Source organism: Cuculus canorus, chromosome 2, assembly GCF_017976375.1.
Source record: "Cuculus canorus isolate bCucCan1 chromosome 2, bCucCan1.pri, whole genome shotgun sequence".
Taxonomy (NCBI): domain Eukaryota; kingdom Metazoa; phylum Chordata; class Aves; order Cuculiformes; family Cuculidae; genus Cuculus; species Cuculus canorus.
The window spans coordinates 129,927,969-129,944,515 of NC_071402.1; the positions used below are offsets into that span (position 1 = coordinate 129,927,969).

The 16,547-nt window shown below is 37.2% G+C and overlaps 1 protein-coding gene across 1 annotated transcript in view; it reads left to right on the forward strand.

Annotated features, from left to right (window-relative positions):
- Positions 1 to 16,547, forward strand: part of CRPPA (CDP-L-ribitol pyrophosphorylase A) — a 115,843-nt gene that overhangs the window by 36,618 nt on the left and 62,678 nt on the right. The window contains exons 4-5 of the mRNA XM_054059292.1: positions 7,441 to 7,545; positions 15,464 to 15,509. Of these exons, the coding sequence (XP_053915267.1) occupies positions 7,441 to 7,545; positions 15,464 to 15,509 (151 nt within the window). The remainder of the gene's footprint in view (positions 1 to 7,440; positions 7,546 to 15,463; positions 15,510 to 16,547) is intronic.

The following is a 16,547-nucleotide window of genomic DNA, read 5'->3' on the forward strand; positions in this document are numbered from 1 at the left end:
CCTCGCATAAGGGGGAAAAAAAAAAAAAAAGGTGTTTTTTTTTTTTGTTTATGTGATAATTAGTTCCATTTTATGGCATTTTTCATCCTATAGGATCTCAAGGCACTTTGTGAATTCACGTATTATCCCTTGGAACTGCTTGGTGCAATAATGCGAAACTGCTCCAGTCTGGGTGAAACTTGGCATGTCTGTAGCAGTGAAAAGGCATTTTGGCTTGGAGGGTGTATGTTAGGGAGACACACTGCAATTATCCAAGTTGGAAATCAGACTGGATTATGAAGAGTATTGTTGTAAGTATTACTGGATTTACCCTGATACCTGTACTGGATCCATATTTGGCACAGGCTTAAAAAATGCTGAATACTGAGTGAAAATCACTGTATTCAGCATATGAGAGACCACCCATATAAATTGTCATCTGCTGCTTGTTTGGAGAGAGCAAAAAAAAAAGGTAGTGACGCTACAGCTTTTAATCGCATAGCTACTGGCAGTTTAGTGTGTTGAAAGACAAGGAAATGGGCAATTTATTATCTTGTACAATTTCAAGAAAAAACAACAAAAAAAATTACAAAAATATAAAAAAAATTAAAATAAAACATACATTCTAACTTGGCCTGAGTTTGACTCACCTCTGCTTCTAAGCCTGATTAAATTCTCTGTTGGTTGCTTAATTTTACAATGGGATGAACTTACAAATCTCTTTACTGGGAGAATACGAAAAATCACTTCCTCACATTTTCTTAGACAGCCACAGGGTATTTAGGTTAGTCTATACTGGCACAAGGTTTTCTTGTCTTTGTCCTGTCCATTTAACTTTTTTCCAAGTACTGTTCAATTAATCTTCATTAATGACATAGTCAGTTGTATTGAGTGCACCCTCAGAGAGTTTGCAGACAACATCCAGCTGAGTGGTGCCGTTGATGTGCCTGTGGGACACAATGCCGTCCAGAGGGACCTGGACAAGCTTGAGAAATTGACCCGTGTGAACTTCATGAGGTCCAACAAGGCCAAGTGCAAGGTCCTGCACATGGGTTGGGGTAACCCCTGGTATCAATACAGGCTGGAACTTGAAGGGATTGAGAGCAGCCTTGCAGAGGACTTGAGGATACTGGTGGATGAAAAGCTGGACATGACCTGACAGACCACAAGGTCAACTATATTCTGGACTGCATCAAAAGAAGTGTGACCATCACGTTGAGGAAGGTGTTTCTGCCCCTCTACTTTGCTCTGGAGAGACCCCACCTGGAGTACGGCATCCAGCCATGGGGTCCATGGAAAGACATGAACGTGTTGGAATGGGTCCAGTGGAGGGCCACGAAAATGGTCAGAGAGGTGGACCACCTCTCCTATGGAGAAAGGCTGAGACTATTGGGATTGTTAAACTTGGAGAAGGCTCTAATGAGACATTATTATGGCCTTTCAGTACTTAAAGGAGGCCTGTAGGAATGAGCGATAGGGGCAAACTTTCGCCTGATGTGATAGGACAATGGGTAATGGTTTTAAAATGAAGAGAGTAGAAGTAAGAAATTTTTTACAATGAGAGTGTTGAAATGCTGGAACGACTTGCCCAGAGAGATGGTAAAGGCCCCATCCCTGGAAATATTCAAGGTCAGGATGGATGGGACTCCGAGCAGCCTAATGTAGTAGACGATGTCTCTTCTTATTGCAGAGAGGTTGGACTGGATGACCTTTAGATGTCTTTTCCAGCCCAAACAATTCTGTGTTTCTATGATTTTTCCAAAATACAAGATAATTTTTAAACTGTAAGCAATGAGTCCTAACACAGTATTTTGACTGCTGTTGTCACATAAAATATTATTTTCTGATTTCTTCTTGACATTGTAACTGAAATATAACTTTTAAAAAAAGCTGAAATTGTATATGAGGTCTGGAATTCCATGTTCAGCTGTGTGCTCCAAACTACTTGTGTACCCTTTTCTGTTATCAGAAAAATCAATACTTTCTCATGCTCAAGGCCTATTTTATGAGGTCAAGGCCTATTTTATGAGGTCAGTCTGGTTAATTGCTAGCTCCTAGTTGCATCAGATAGTTCATCTTCATACCAGTACCACTGTTTATTCTCACCTAGTTTATATTCTCATTTTTATTATGTTAGTTTGTGTGGACTTTGTTGGAGTAACATTAAGAATATATCTACTGGTGTGGCACAAAGAGAAAGACTGAGGGAAGGGTCTGATTTTTGGAAATTTGGTGTTGTTTCAGGATTGTACGTGTAAACTGCAACTTCACCAGCAATGATACTCATCCCAATTGTCAGTCATATGAATGCAATGCATGCTGAATCCTGACTGCTAGGGTAGTCCTTGCATATAATTTTCACCTTGATTATAACAGAAGGGAAATGACTTTGAGTTCTCCAGCAGAAGTTAAGTGTATTTTGTATGATTCTGAGTTGGGATGCAGGAAAGACTTGCACCAAACAGAGCCTCTCGTGCACACTGAATGGGTAATGTGGATGCAATCCTTGACATATTCCTGTTTATGCCTACTAATGCCATTCTTTCCTCAGCAAAGCACCTCCAGTTATGATTAAGTTTTTATTCCTTAATAGCAAAGCTGCACTTCTTCCCCTCTCTCTACAGGCTGATCATGATTTGTCTAGGAGAACATAGCAGACCTCATTCTCTGGAAAGACTGAATTATGGATTATTCTGGCTACATAGGGGTTAGGGCTTTCCATCTGATTTTCAAACAGAATTAGGGCTTTTCAAAAAGATAATATTAGTGGATTTGTGATTTCAGTGTAAAGTTGAGTACTTCTTTTACAGAATGACTAGTTGGTTTGGAGTTCTCCTTTTGCAGAGAGAGAAACAGTAGCAGACAGTATTTTCTGTCATACATTATAAGGTTAAGACTTAAGGAGTGGGCTTGAATCATAGAATCGTGTAGGTTGGAAAAGATTGTCAAGTCAAACTATAAACCTAACACTGCCAAGTCCACCACTAAATCATGTCCCTAAGCACCTCATCCACACATGTTTCGAATACCTCCAGGGACCGTTAGTCAACCACTTCCCTGGGCAGCCTGTTCCAGTGCTTGATAACCCTTTTGCTAAAGAAAGCTTTTCTAATATCCAATCTAAATTTCCCCTGGTACAACTTGAGGCAATGATACAAACCTATCATAATATTCCTGTAGGGTATCTGCAAGTATCTTAAGGCATGGATTTAAGAATTGAAAATTTAGCTTTTTTGCTTTCTCAAAGAATTTTAAAACTTGATCTTTCTTTCATCCAGTCATTTAAGGATGCTGGAACTAGGATCTAGTCTTGTGATTATACTTCAGCTTTTGTTTTGTTTTGAGGTCAGAGTTAGAAAATGGCAGTCTTTTGTAATTGTCTAGTTACCTTATTTCAGTGTAATGATTCCATGGTGAACCTAAATCTAAGTAAATATTTTTTTTTTTTTAGCATAAGTTCTTCAACGGGTATTTAGTGGACTTAGAAGCAACTTGAATACAAAAATATTTCAGTGTGCAGTCGAGAAGTATTGAGGGGATCTGATGTAGAGTGCAGGAGAATCATGGCATGTACGGAGAGGGCACTTGGAGTTACTGGAGTGAGAGGCCTTAGGGTGTAGGTGCAGGTCTATAGAAACCTGAGCTTGCTTAATTTGGTCATGACTTCACTGTAAAGCACTAGTGCATCTGGATGTTTGTCACAGCAGTTTTAATAATTAACAACAGAAGAAATTGTTTCAGAGACGAGCTTACCTGAACTCATATTAATCTCACTCTTCTTGTTCATGTGTTTCCTTCTTCTCTTTGCTGCTTCTGTTATTTCTTATTTTTGTGTTGTATTGGTGTAGGCTGAGGACTTGCTGTAAATCCTCTAGGAGATTAAGCATTTTTTTGGTTTCCGTAGTAATCAATACAGCAAAAATAAAAAATCTTTATAAACTACAGTAAGAAAAGGCAAATTCAGGTTCAGCAAGAGCTTGTGTCTGCTTCTTTTTTAATTTAGTCAGATGTTCCTGACGATGAATATTCTTGATATACTATGGTACTTCAGCAGTGGAAACTTGATTTGGAAAAATCATAAAGCTCTGCTATTGTTAATTAGTTATGCATGTCAATTGCAAGTGTTCTGATACTGTTCTACAATGGATTTACATGGCAGAGGAAAAAGGAGACACTTTTTGCTGACAATGGAAAAAGTATTAAAGATTACACTTTTTTGTCCACTGGCTGTGTAAAAGACTGGCCTTATACAGGCTTTAAACCTTCCTGTGTAAAGGAGCAAATCTGAAGTTTTTCTTTCAGTTAATACATAAAAAAATATTGTTTCCTTGTTATGAAACTATGTAATAATGAAAAATTAAGAAAGTGGCTGTATAGTTACCAGTTTCCATATATCCATTAAAAATCTTTATCAATGTGAAGATACACAACAGTGTATTGTAGTGTATTGTAGGGCTACAACAGTGCATGTTAACAGTAAAAGCAGTTGTTAATATTAAATGCTGCTGCTTTATAGTTTTTCTTGTTCAAAGTATTATTTTGGAAACGAGTTCACTTATGGACTACTAGTAAGTACCAGGGAGATAGGGGCTGTGTAATTGCTCTTTTCTCTAACTCCTAGTTCCATGTTTACAACTAAGGAACAATAGTATGGCTTGTGTTTCAGGAAGTAATATTATTTATCAAAATATTTTCAAACTGATCTAGGGGCCAGGAGAAGAATTGGTGTAATGTTAAAATCTGGATCTCACTCCATCCATAGCACTTTATTCAAACATCCAGTCTTGGAAAACAAACGAAAAACTACCTACCAAAAAGTTGGTCCTCAAAACTACTGATTAGAATGCCTTTGAAAACAGTAAGAGTTTTGAACAGATTGTTGTAATGTAAAATGGCTCTGGATGGACAATGAAATACAATCGGAAGACTTAGGATGGGATGTTTGCATGCCTAGGTCAGCAGGTTTATACAACTTCTTATTACAGGCACTCCTTGATAACGCTTAATTTGTTAACTGAATTTCTTAGAACAATATAGAAGCTTTCAAGTTTTTGAAATTTCACCTGTAGGTCTGTTTAGCATACAGTTAATACATAAAGTAGGCTGGTCATGAGCTGGTACTTCTGTTTGATCCTTCTCCTCTGACATCAGTGTATCAGACTTGGAGAAGAGTACATTGTGACAATATGTTTAGGTTTAAAAAATTATAGATAATTAGAGTGGTAAATGCCATGATGTACAAGTGTTAGTGAAATATGTTTTTAATTATTACTTTGTGTCATATTTCATCCCTTGAAGCCAGAAATACCCTCAAGATGCTTAAACCCATTTATAGAACTTTCCACACCCTACTAATTATCTGTAATTAATGCCTTGCTAAAAAGTTGGAATTGCTTAGTCTTGTTCTAGTATGGTTTGTTACACATATATTTTAAAATGTAACTTGATTTTAATTCAAAGGAAATTCTTTCACAGATATTTTTTTCTGAAATTTTCTCTTCCCATCTGAGGCAAAAAATTTTTTTTTTTTTAATCTGTATGTTATTTGTATTAGTAGAAAATAGTTTGCATTCTACCAGAAAATTTTCCTTAAAAACAAAACAAGAAATATTTTGGCAATAAGTATTTGGACTTTAACGTTAAGTCAGTAAGCTCTTTCTGGTTTCATTGGCAAATTATCTCTGAACTTCTGTACTTGAGAGATCGCTCCACTTTATGTATTTTGGACCTAGAGTTCCCTATTCTGTTATATTTTCTGTTGACTCTTCTTGTATCTTGATTACTTATAGAATATTATAGAATAGTTTGATTTGGAAGGGAACTTAAAGATTATCTAGTTCCGCCACCACTGCCATGGGCAGAGACACCTTCGAGTAGATGAAAGCCTTATCCAACCTGGCCTTGAGCACTTCCAGGAGCAGAGCATCCATGACTTTTCTGGACAACCTGTTCCAGTGCCTCATAACTCATGGTGAAGAATTTCTTCCTTATACCTAATCTAAATTTATACCTAATCTAAATTTTCCCTCTTTCCATTTAAAGCCATTCCCTCTCGTCCTATCACTACATGACCTTGTAAAAAGTCCCTCTCCAGCTTTCTTGTACAGCCCCTTTAAGTACTGAAAGGCTGCTATGAGGTCTGCCTGGAGCCTTCCCTTCTCCACGCTGAACAATCCCAATTCTCTCAGCCTGTCTTCACAGGAGAAGTACTTCAGCCCTCTCATCATCTTTGTGGCCTTCCTCTGGACCCGTTCCAACTTGCTCCATGTCCTCGTTATGTTGGGGGGTCCCAAAACTGAATGGAGTACTCAGTTCACAATTGCTGTGATTCACTGAGGACTGTTAAGGCTGCCACTTCTTGTTCAACATGCCCCTTGGGACTTGTGAATTTAGGGATTTCCTAAGCCAGGATAATAGCTTTATGTGAGGCCAAGGGAGTATTCTGGGAAAGTCAGAAGATATGATTGCTTTGTTCTTACTTAATTATTCTGTCTAGCAGGTGTTGACAGTGGAAAGAGACTGGATACTGGGCTATCCAGCCTGTGGGCTTACCATCCATTTCTATGAAACACCCCATCTTGAATTATCCTTCCTTGCTGCATGTTTTTAATGTTTCTAGGTGGACTGGTAGTTTAGCGCTATTAAAATAGACTAGAACTTTATTTTAACCAGGCCAATTAATCTTGAGGTAGTCCAGCCTCTGGCTCCTGCTTTTGTACCTACCTGTGTTTTGGCTGGAGACATTCTGCTCCTTACTCAGTTTTCCATAAATAGGAGTATTATAATCACTAACTGTAAGAAGCCAGACTGCTTGGGAAGGGTGTGTTGAGACAAGAATGCCTCTTCTAGATGACTAATTAGTGGACAACATTTTTCTGTTTTATATTTATTTTTTTTTTTTTAATTCGGAAGGCTCATGGAGCAGTGTGCAACTTTGCTACTTTGTGTGCAGATAACTGGAGAAAAAATGTAGAGGGAAACATGTAAGGCATACAGAAGGTCTTAGTTACTACTACCCTTTTTGGTGCTGCTAAAACCAAAACCGACAAGGCATTTGAGAAGTGTCATGCTTCTACAAGTTACTAACTTGTTCCTATACTCTAAAAGTTTGTCACCAGAAGGCTGATGACTATTTTTTTATACATGTAACTTCTCATTAATTTAGTTAACAACAAAAAGATGTAGCAAGATACTTGAAGCACTAAATTGAAATAATTTGTGGTTATAAATTGTTTGTTGTCTTCTGTAACACTTTGCTGGATAGCTAGAATTTGGTATAAACTTCTTGGACTTTTTATTTCTGATCCATCCTGAACCTACCTACCTAATACAGCATGCATTATTCCAGACAGGACTGTTGAGTTGTGAGGTTTAATTAATGAAATAAAATCTGTCATTGCTTAGAAATATGATTTCTGTAAGACTAAATTAAGAATATTTATTCTTTTTTAATTGCTACAGTGTACAGACTACGACCTAGATTATGGAACTGAATGTTTACATCTGGCTCTGAAATACTGTAAAACAAATGCCAAACTTGTTGAAGGAACAGCTGACCTCTGGAAGGTAAAGGCAGTAATAACCTCTATTTTTTATATATCTTTGAAAATTAATAAAATTTGTATGTTATTATAAAAATTCAGGTGTGTTTTCAGTTGTAATAGTTAGACTTTTCTCCTCCAAGTTTCAGAATTGTTTTTGGATTATCATGAGGGTTTTTTTTAGAGCTTATTGCTATAGACAGACTTGGGTGGATGTTACCAAGATAATCAATGAAGACAGTGTTTATCTGGAAGTAGGAAAACCAGTTGGGTACTTCAGTAACCTGAAAATCTGTAAAATTATAAATCCATGGTTTCTAAAACTAATAACATTCTTTTATGAGATGAGCTTTCTCCTCCTCTCTCTGTATCTTTTATCTATTTTCCTCTGCTTTTGGATATTACTTTGTCTGTGATGCCAAATACATGTCTAACAACTGTTTTATTTTAAAGCAGTTCATTTCATTCAGTAAAACTGTAATGTTTAAGACCTCTTGAAACAATCTTTTAACATTTTTTAAACATTGTTCTCCTTGTCTGATAATCTGGTAGTTGACAAGTAGGTGTGTGTACAAGTGCCAAAGGATACATCCCTACTGCTTAAAAGTATCCCATTTAATTGTTTTGGATGGTGGGGCATTATTCTTTCTCAGTAGCTGTCCTGTCATGCAATTTTTAAGTGTTTTCTCTTTTTTATTTTATTCATTACCACATTGAAGAATGTGGAAGCAGCTCAAATCACTCCATCTGTCTTTGACAGCAGATTTCCTCCAGTGGGACATGATTCCTAATAATATGACAGTGTGTCTTACAGACAAAGGTAATTTCCTGAATCTGTAGTGCAAATTTCCTGTGCGGTTTAGTCGCAAAATTTACCTATTGGTTGCATAGAGCAACTTCTTTGAGTATCTTTCTGGGGACATTTCTGAAACAGAATATTGTCTGTTTTCCTATTCAGTTTTCTAAGGGACAGATTCTATCATGCATATTTACATCACATTGCTTGCTGGGTGTTTTGGTTTTCTCATTGCAAAGCATGGTACATTGATGAAGGGTAACAACATACAGTCATAATATTTGTTGAGTTCTTTATAATATTTATTTAGTTCTTCACTATCTATAGATACTACTGATGCCCAGCAGATGCAATGTAGTCTTTTGTCCAAGAATGGAAGAATAATTAAGATTGAAAGATATATCTAGATATCATCTGGTCCAACACCTTGCTGAAAGTGGGGTCAGGTTAGTTAGATATGGTAGTGCAGAGCCTTGTCTCATTGAGTTTTGAATATGTCCAAAACCAGAGATTTCACAGACTGTCTGGGGAAAGCAATTCCAGTGCACATCCCCCTGTATGGAGAAGACTGTTTTTTCATAGTATTTGGTCAGCATTTTCCTTGGTGCCTCTTGCACTAGGAAAGGATAAAAGGCCAAGAAGGATCTGCAAGGAAAGTCCAGTTTACTTTTCTCTATGGCTGTTAATTATAATTCTTCCCCACCCTTCATCTTCTGTACTTCAGGCTGAACAAGCTAAATTCTCTCACGTCATTTTAGTAGCCCTGTGCAGGGTTTCCTCCTGTTCCTCATACGTTATGCTGGGGAGTCCAAAACTAGAAACAGTACTCCAGTGTGTTCTGAAAAACGCCAAATACAGAGGAACAATTCCTGTATTCCCTGTAATGAAATCTCCTTCCGTACTAATACAGCCCAGTCAGTTTTCTGCACTGCTACATACTGCTGACTCCTGTTCAGATGGTCCTTTTCTGCAAAGCTGTTTTGAATATTTTGGAATCAGCATGGACTGCTACGTGGGGTTATTCTGTCGCAAATGCAGGATGCTGTGTTTGTGTTATATTTCACAAGATCACTGTCAGTCCCTTTCTCTAACCTTTCAGGATCCCTCTAAATGAATGTTGTGCCCTTGAGCTTATTGAATAAGCAGTTGTACTAAGTCTGTGCAGTTTAATGAAGTGCAGAAGACTGACAGTTTTCTCAAGTGACATTTGCCTATGGAATTGTTAGGAGCTATTGCTGTTTGTTACTGATCATCTTTCAGAAGCAGAACTTTCTCTTAGCTGTCATAATATTGCAATTTGTAGTATGTAGTTGCTTTTTTTCTGTAAGGCTTCCAAGCCTGAGATAATTTATATTTCATGTACCAGTAAATGATGTCCTTCCAATGGCTTCCGTCTTATTTTTTCAATAAGGCAAAAAGATATTCCATCCTGATCAAGGATTGTTTATTTCAGTTCTCATTTTTCAGTTGATGTTTCAGAGGATGTGGAACAAAAATTGCAGTCAATGAACAGGTGGAGAACAGTTTCCAAACAGTGGAAGTCCAAATATTATAAACACTTCATCTTATGCGAATCTTCAGTCTTTAGTGAGAAGACCTGATATTTGTAAGAATTCAGTTTATTTATTAGGTGCACAACCCACGCACCATTAAGTGACCCAGAGCTGTGGGAAAAAGTTACTTAGATGTGCATATGTACTGTCTTCTTGAAGTAAGTCGAATTATTCTGACAAGAGCTGTCTATTTACAATGCATTAGAAAAAGTAACATTTTGAAGTCACCAGTGGAGCTAAAGCAAGACGTAGTTTGTTTACTTTTGGTAGCAAATTACAAAATCAAAATCATTCTTTGTAGTGAAAACAACCAGGCAGGAACATTCAAATTACTTCAGTGTAATAAATATTTATAAGATTTATTATAAATGTAGTTGTTATATACCTATTTATAATATATTTAGGATCAGAATGTCAGAAAAGAAACAGAATGACACTGTCAACACTGCATTTTCACTTTCTCTGTGCTTGACACCTTTGGAACAAAATTACCTTAAATGTTGTGGGGCAACATCCTCTTAAAAGTATAAAACCATGTAACAAGAATGCAGTTGTTGGAGTGTAATATATATATGTGTGTAGAATGCAGATGAAAAGTGCACTGTAAGAACATTTTTAAAAGATTGGTACACTTTTAAAGGCTTCATGATGACAGAGCAAAAAATCCTCACCATTTCTAAAACCAACAGTTTATTTTCTAGTAATACAAAAATATCCATGCAAAGGTCACCTGTATGATAACTTAGTATAACAGAGGGAAACTCCTTATTAAACTAAAATGCATTTTGTGCAATGTGTGATCATAACTTGATTGTATTTGTTTAGTAAAGAGTTTTGAATTTAGCAATTCTGTAAATCTGAAATGTTCATCAGCCTGAATCAGTTTAAAGAAGACTATTGAATATTAAATGGAAGTAACTTTGGGGAAGTGAAAAGTTGTAGCCTGACAATTGAGAGAGAAGGGCACATAGGAAACCAACCAACCAATCCCTTGTCTGATGATTTTGAGACTTTACTAAGGAAATGTATATATACAGAAATGTAGAGAAATGTTCAATACGTAAGGCTATTCTGCCTTTGCCAAATAAACAGATGATGTTTTCATATTCCATAATAATGAGGTATTTGTGTTGAGTTTTAGTACTTGGCCTAGCAAAATTCTGGATTGCAGCAATAACATTGATAAACTTGTGGAACACTCTATGCTCAAGAGGGCAAAGTGAAAATTAATGTTGTCATGTGAAGAGAGAGAATTTGAGTAGTTAGAAGTCTGTGAGTTCGATATTGATCAACAAAAAAAAGGATGCACTGCTACAGGCAAAACTAGCTTAATAAAGAGTTAAGAGAATAATGTAATTAATGTCAACCAACATGGAATCTACTTATTTTGTCAAATTGACTTCAAGCCTTTTTTATAGGATTATAGTCTTGGCTGATTAAGATTGTTGTGATGATACAATATGAGGTTGGCAGAAATTTGACTTATTACTTCATGGCATCTTAATTAAAAGCAGGATAACTGTAATTATACTCATCCTCATTAAATACATTAAAAATTAGATAACTGATATATTTCAAAAGATAATTCTCACCATGTGCAGTTCTACAGAAACTATTACTGTCCTGAACCTATTTAACATTTGTCTGATAAAGTTTGCAGGCAACACAAAGATTTAAGGATTTGTAAATAAAAGTGTGATTGATCGGAAGTAACCTATTGATAAGGATTGCTTGGCAAACAATATAAGCAAAAGGTATGCTTTTTGCTGCAACCAAATATGAAGAAGAGTTTTTAGAGACAAAAATAGTATAGGCCATATTTGGAGAATTGTTCTAGGAAGGCAGTAACTTTGAAAGTGGTGTAGGAATCACAGAGTATAGCAAATTTCCACTGTGGATAAAATACCTTATGTCAACCACAGATACAGAAACAAGAAAACGAAATTAGAAAAGGGATATTCTAGTATTACAAGTGCTTCTAGAGTATTATGGTCAGATCTGGCCTCATACTTTGTGCAGCTGTTGATAAATAGAGAGCATTCAGAGAAGAGCATGGAAAAGAAGATCAAATGGTAATTTGATAAGTCCATAGCTTAGTAATGTCATATAAAAGGAATAGAAACGGGTAATGTAGAAGATATAGAAGATCTCTCTTCTGCAAAGTGAGAGAGAATGCCAGTGTGTCATCTGACACGCTAACCTGATTGTGTTCTATGACAAGGTGACCCACTTAGTGGATGAGGGAAAGGCTGTGGATAGTAAAGCCTTTGACACTGTTTCTCACAGCATTCTGCTTGAGAAACTGGCTGCCATTGGCCTGGACAGGCGAATCCTCTGCTGGGTTAAAAACTGGCTGGATGGCTGCGCCCAAAGTGTAGTGGTGAATGGAGTTAAATCCTGCTGGAGGTTGATGACAAGTGGTGTCCCCCAGGGCTCAGTGCTGGGTCCAGCTCTGTTCAATATCTTTATCAATGACCTGGATGAGGGGATCGAATGCATCCTTACTAAGTTCACGGATGACACTAAGCTGGGAGGGAGTGTCGATCTGCTTGAGGGCAGGGAGGCTCTACAGAGTGCTCTGAACAGGCTGGATCAATGGGCTGAGGTCAACAGGACGAGGTTCAACAAGGCCAAGTGCAGAGTCCTGCACTTGGGGTGCAACAACCCTGTGCAGTGCTACAGTGTTGGGGAAGAGCGGCTGGCAAGCTGCCTGGAGGAGAAGGACCTGGGGGTGTTGGTTGACAGTCGACTGAACATGAGCCAGCAGTGTGCCCAGGGGCCAAGAAGGCCAAGAGCATCTTGGCTTATATCAGTAACAGCATGGGCAGCAGGACCAGGGATGTGATTCTTCCCCTGTACTCAACACTGATGAGGCCACATCTCAAATACTGTGTTCAGTTTTAGGCCCCTCACTACAAGAAAGGCATTGAGGTCCTGGAGCGTGTCCAGAGAAGAGCAATGAAGCTGGTGAAGGGGCTGGAGAACAAGTCTTGTGAGCAGCTGAGGGAACTGGGGTTGTTTAGCGTGGAGAAGAGGAGGCTGAGGGGAGACCTCATTGCTCTCTACAACTGCCTGAAAGGAGGTTGTGGAGAGATGGGTGTTGGTCTCTTCACCCAAGTGATAGGAGGACAGGGAATGGCCACAAGCTGTGCCAGGGGAGGTTCAGATTGGACACCAGGAAAAACTTCTTCACCAAGAGGCTTATCAAGTACTGGAATAGGCTGCCCAAGGAAGTGGTTGAGTGTCCATCCCTGAAGGTATTTAAAGGGCAAGTAGATGGAGATCTTAGGAATGTGATTTGGTAGTAGACAGGTACAGTTGGACTTGATAATCTCAAAGTTCTTTTCTAACATCATGATTCTATGATCTTTCCTGCTTAGTTTTCTGCTGTGATTTTTGTACCTCACCTGGGCTGCAAGAGTGGATAGGGCCATCTTACTTACTGGTATAATATGGCAGTCCAAATGTTCTTCCTGGTTTGGCTGTATCTGAATTGCTTCCGGCTGGGCTAGAATGCAAGTCCACTTTACTGAAACAACAAAGCAGTATAGCTGCTCAGAACAGTACTATTGTGTTAACTGGCCTTAAAAGTTGTTGTAAATGAATTAACACTAAAACAGTCAATGGCTAGAGTTAAATCAAGAAGCTCTCTGTTGTGGTTGCCTGCCTTTTGAATAAATCTCATCTAAATTGCAAGAACACCTCTTCATCAACATGAGAATATCCAGAGACATTATGGATGTCCATACCTTCATAGAAACGTTGACTGGATTTAGCATCTTGTTCAGTATTAAAAGAGGAGCAGACAGTCACTGCCTTCCTGACTGGTAAGAAATGGGGTCACTTGTGGTAGCTAGCAAGGTTTTTCTCTCTGACTTTACTAGTTTCATAAAGCTTATAGCAGCTTGTATCTGAAATTAGCTTATAGGATCTAAGATTATGAAAGAAATATATTCAGGTAGTGTGGTATGGGCTTAGCTAATATTTTTTTTTCCTCTAGGATGCCACATTAAAAATTATTTGCTGATATCTGGCTTAGGATTTAGAATTTATTTTAAAACTTATTCTTAATTTTTTATTCTTCTGTGCTTTCTTCAGACTAATTAAAAATAGTTTTGTATCTCAGAAATTGTGAACCTTAGAGGATGTGAGGACACTTTTGACACAGCTTAGGTAGTCTTGTTTCTTGAAAAGTTTTTAAGTGGTAATCTGTTACAGGTTTACTGGAAGTTCTGTGTAAAAGCCATCTAGAAACAGGTAATTAGAAAGAAACCTTGCAACAAAATTGATAATCAGTAATCCTTTATCCTTAAAGTGAAGTTCAAAACATTGATTCCTCCCAACAGTATGTAAACTGGGACACCTAAGATTTCTCAGGCTAGATTCATTCTCTGGCTGCTTCTTCTTCAGTACAAGTTGTAGGGAAGTAAGTTAATTTTTTATTTTAAAGGGCTATAATTCCTTGGAGAAATGATGAGTAATGAGAAAGGTGATATTATTCATCTGACTGCAATACACAATTTAGGAGATGGAAAGGAAAGCTGTTAGAAGAATTCTTATGTTAAAATCAAATAACTGGTTACTTGGAGACTGAAATGCTGATATCTACAATGGTCTTTTCATGCTGTAAGGTTTACTTTCCAGCACTGAAACTTTTGGAATCCTATTCAGTGCATTTCAAAAAAGAAAGAAAAATGTTACTCAGACTTTGGACAAACAAATGCAGAAAATGTAGTAATATTTTATTTAACCTAAAAGGAAGTTACAGTAAAACCAGAGGCAAATGTATGGGAATTATTGTATCAGTCCATGTTGCTGTATGTCATTTTGAAGACATTGCTAGCAAAGACTGTTAGTGTCTAAGGTAAGTGCTAGTTTTAGTCTTCTGCCATTTTATTGCAAAGCCTAATACTGGGGTTGTCAACCTCTTAAGGGTGCAAAGGCAGACATGAAAGGTGGGTGTTTTGCAAGTTCTAAGCAAGTATTAATCATCTTATTGTCCATCTAACTTGATCTGATTAATGTCCTCAAGAAGATGTTGATGGTTTTTAATCCTCTGGAAGCTCATGCAAAGCCAGAGCTATAGTATCACTGACTCCCACTGATGAATTGGATTCTCATTAACAGTTATTGTCTTGCACTACTGAAAAAATGCACCTATATTAGTAAAAGAAATAATGAGGTCTCTCCCTGGCTGTCTTTTTTATCATCACAAGCCTTATAAAAATTAATTTGTTTCACAATAAACTTACAGAGTAGAAATACATTTTTTAAGGAATTATGAAAATACATGTGGGAGAATAGATGCAATATCAAGTTTTTATGATTCTTCAAAGGGTTGAAAATAACTGTAGGTTTCGAATGAATTCTAAGCAGATCTAAGTATTTTTAAAAAGATTTCTCTGGAGTCTCAAGTAATTTCTGCAATTTCTGTTCTCTTGGCTTGCCAGTGATATTTTACCAGAATTAAGAAATTGACGCTACCATTTGTTTATGGTATTTTAAATGTAACAAATTGCCTTCAGGGCATTGTTTTATTGGTTTTACATTCCTTCCTGCTGTGCTAAATCTAATGAGACTTGTCTGTCCTTTAGGTGACCTACAAATGGGATCTGTATGCAGCTGAGTCGATTATTAAGGGTATGTGTTTGTCCTTGTGGCTGTCAGTTTGCATATTCCTGAGTCTAATTTAGAACTTGTGTGCTATAGTTTTAAGTGTCTTTAAGACAAGTTTTATGATGAATAAAAATGTGCTTTGGCAAGTTGGTTTAGCTTGTTCACTGGAATACTTATATTATGCGTTCTTTACTTTTATTCTCTGAGAACAGAGATCTTTGTAAAAAGCTGTGTATCTTAGAGTCAAGCAAGGATTAATTTAGAATGGCTTTATAAGGAATAAACAATTTTTTTTAAAATTTCCAGTTCAATTCTGAATATGTTCAATCTTCCTAATCTAAGTGGTATGTGGGAAATGAAATAATAACACTTTAGGGCCTTTCAATCTTTTGCATGCAGCAAGCAATTATATGATACTGAGATATTCCATTAGTTTATAAATACTTTTTTGAACTGGCTTTTAACCTTTTCCTGTACTGGTAACAGTTATTTTGTAGCAATTTAATATAAAGTTTAGATTTAATCTTTATCTAGATCAACTCAATCTAAAAGCAATGTAGGAAGGAAGAAATCTTAATTGCCTTATAATGAGCATACTGATGGTTATTGTAAACTGATAGGCACTGATTCAGAGAGCTCTTACGTGACTCCTTGAAGCCCAGAAACTGATGAAGAGAAAGGGACTTCCCTTTGGATTAAAACCTTCTTTCCAGTGAAAAGGCTGTGGTTCCTATTTAAGAGAAATAGTGCGAAACCCATGTCCTATTAGGGCATGATGAGTGGCTAGTTGTTCACTTTGGCGGTTCATGTGTTGGTACAAGATCCAGCGCAGCTTTATCTTCTGGTTTTGGTAGCTTAGACCATGCTGAACTCAGCTCTGTCACCATAGACAAGCTAGACAGCTTGATCAGAGCTCAGACATTACTGTGGTGTTATGTATGCTGCTTCTCTAAACCTCCAGGGATGCAACAAGTTTGAAGTTTCTTGTTATTACAGTGGACAAATACTTTATACTATTTTGCATTTCTTGAACTACCTGACTGAATTTTTCAGGCACATATC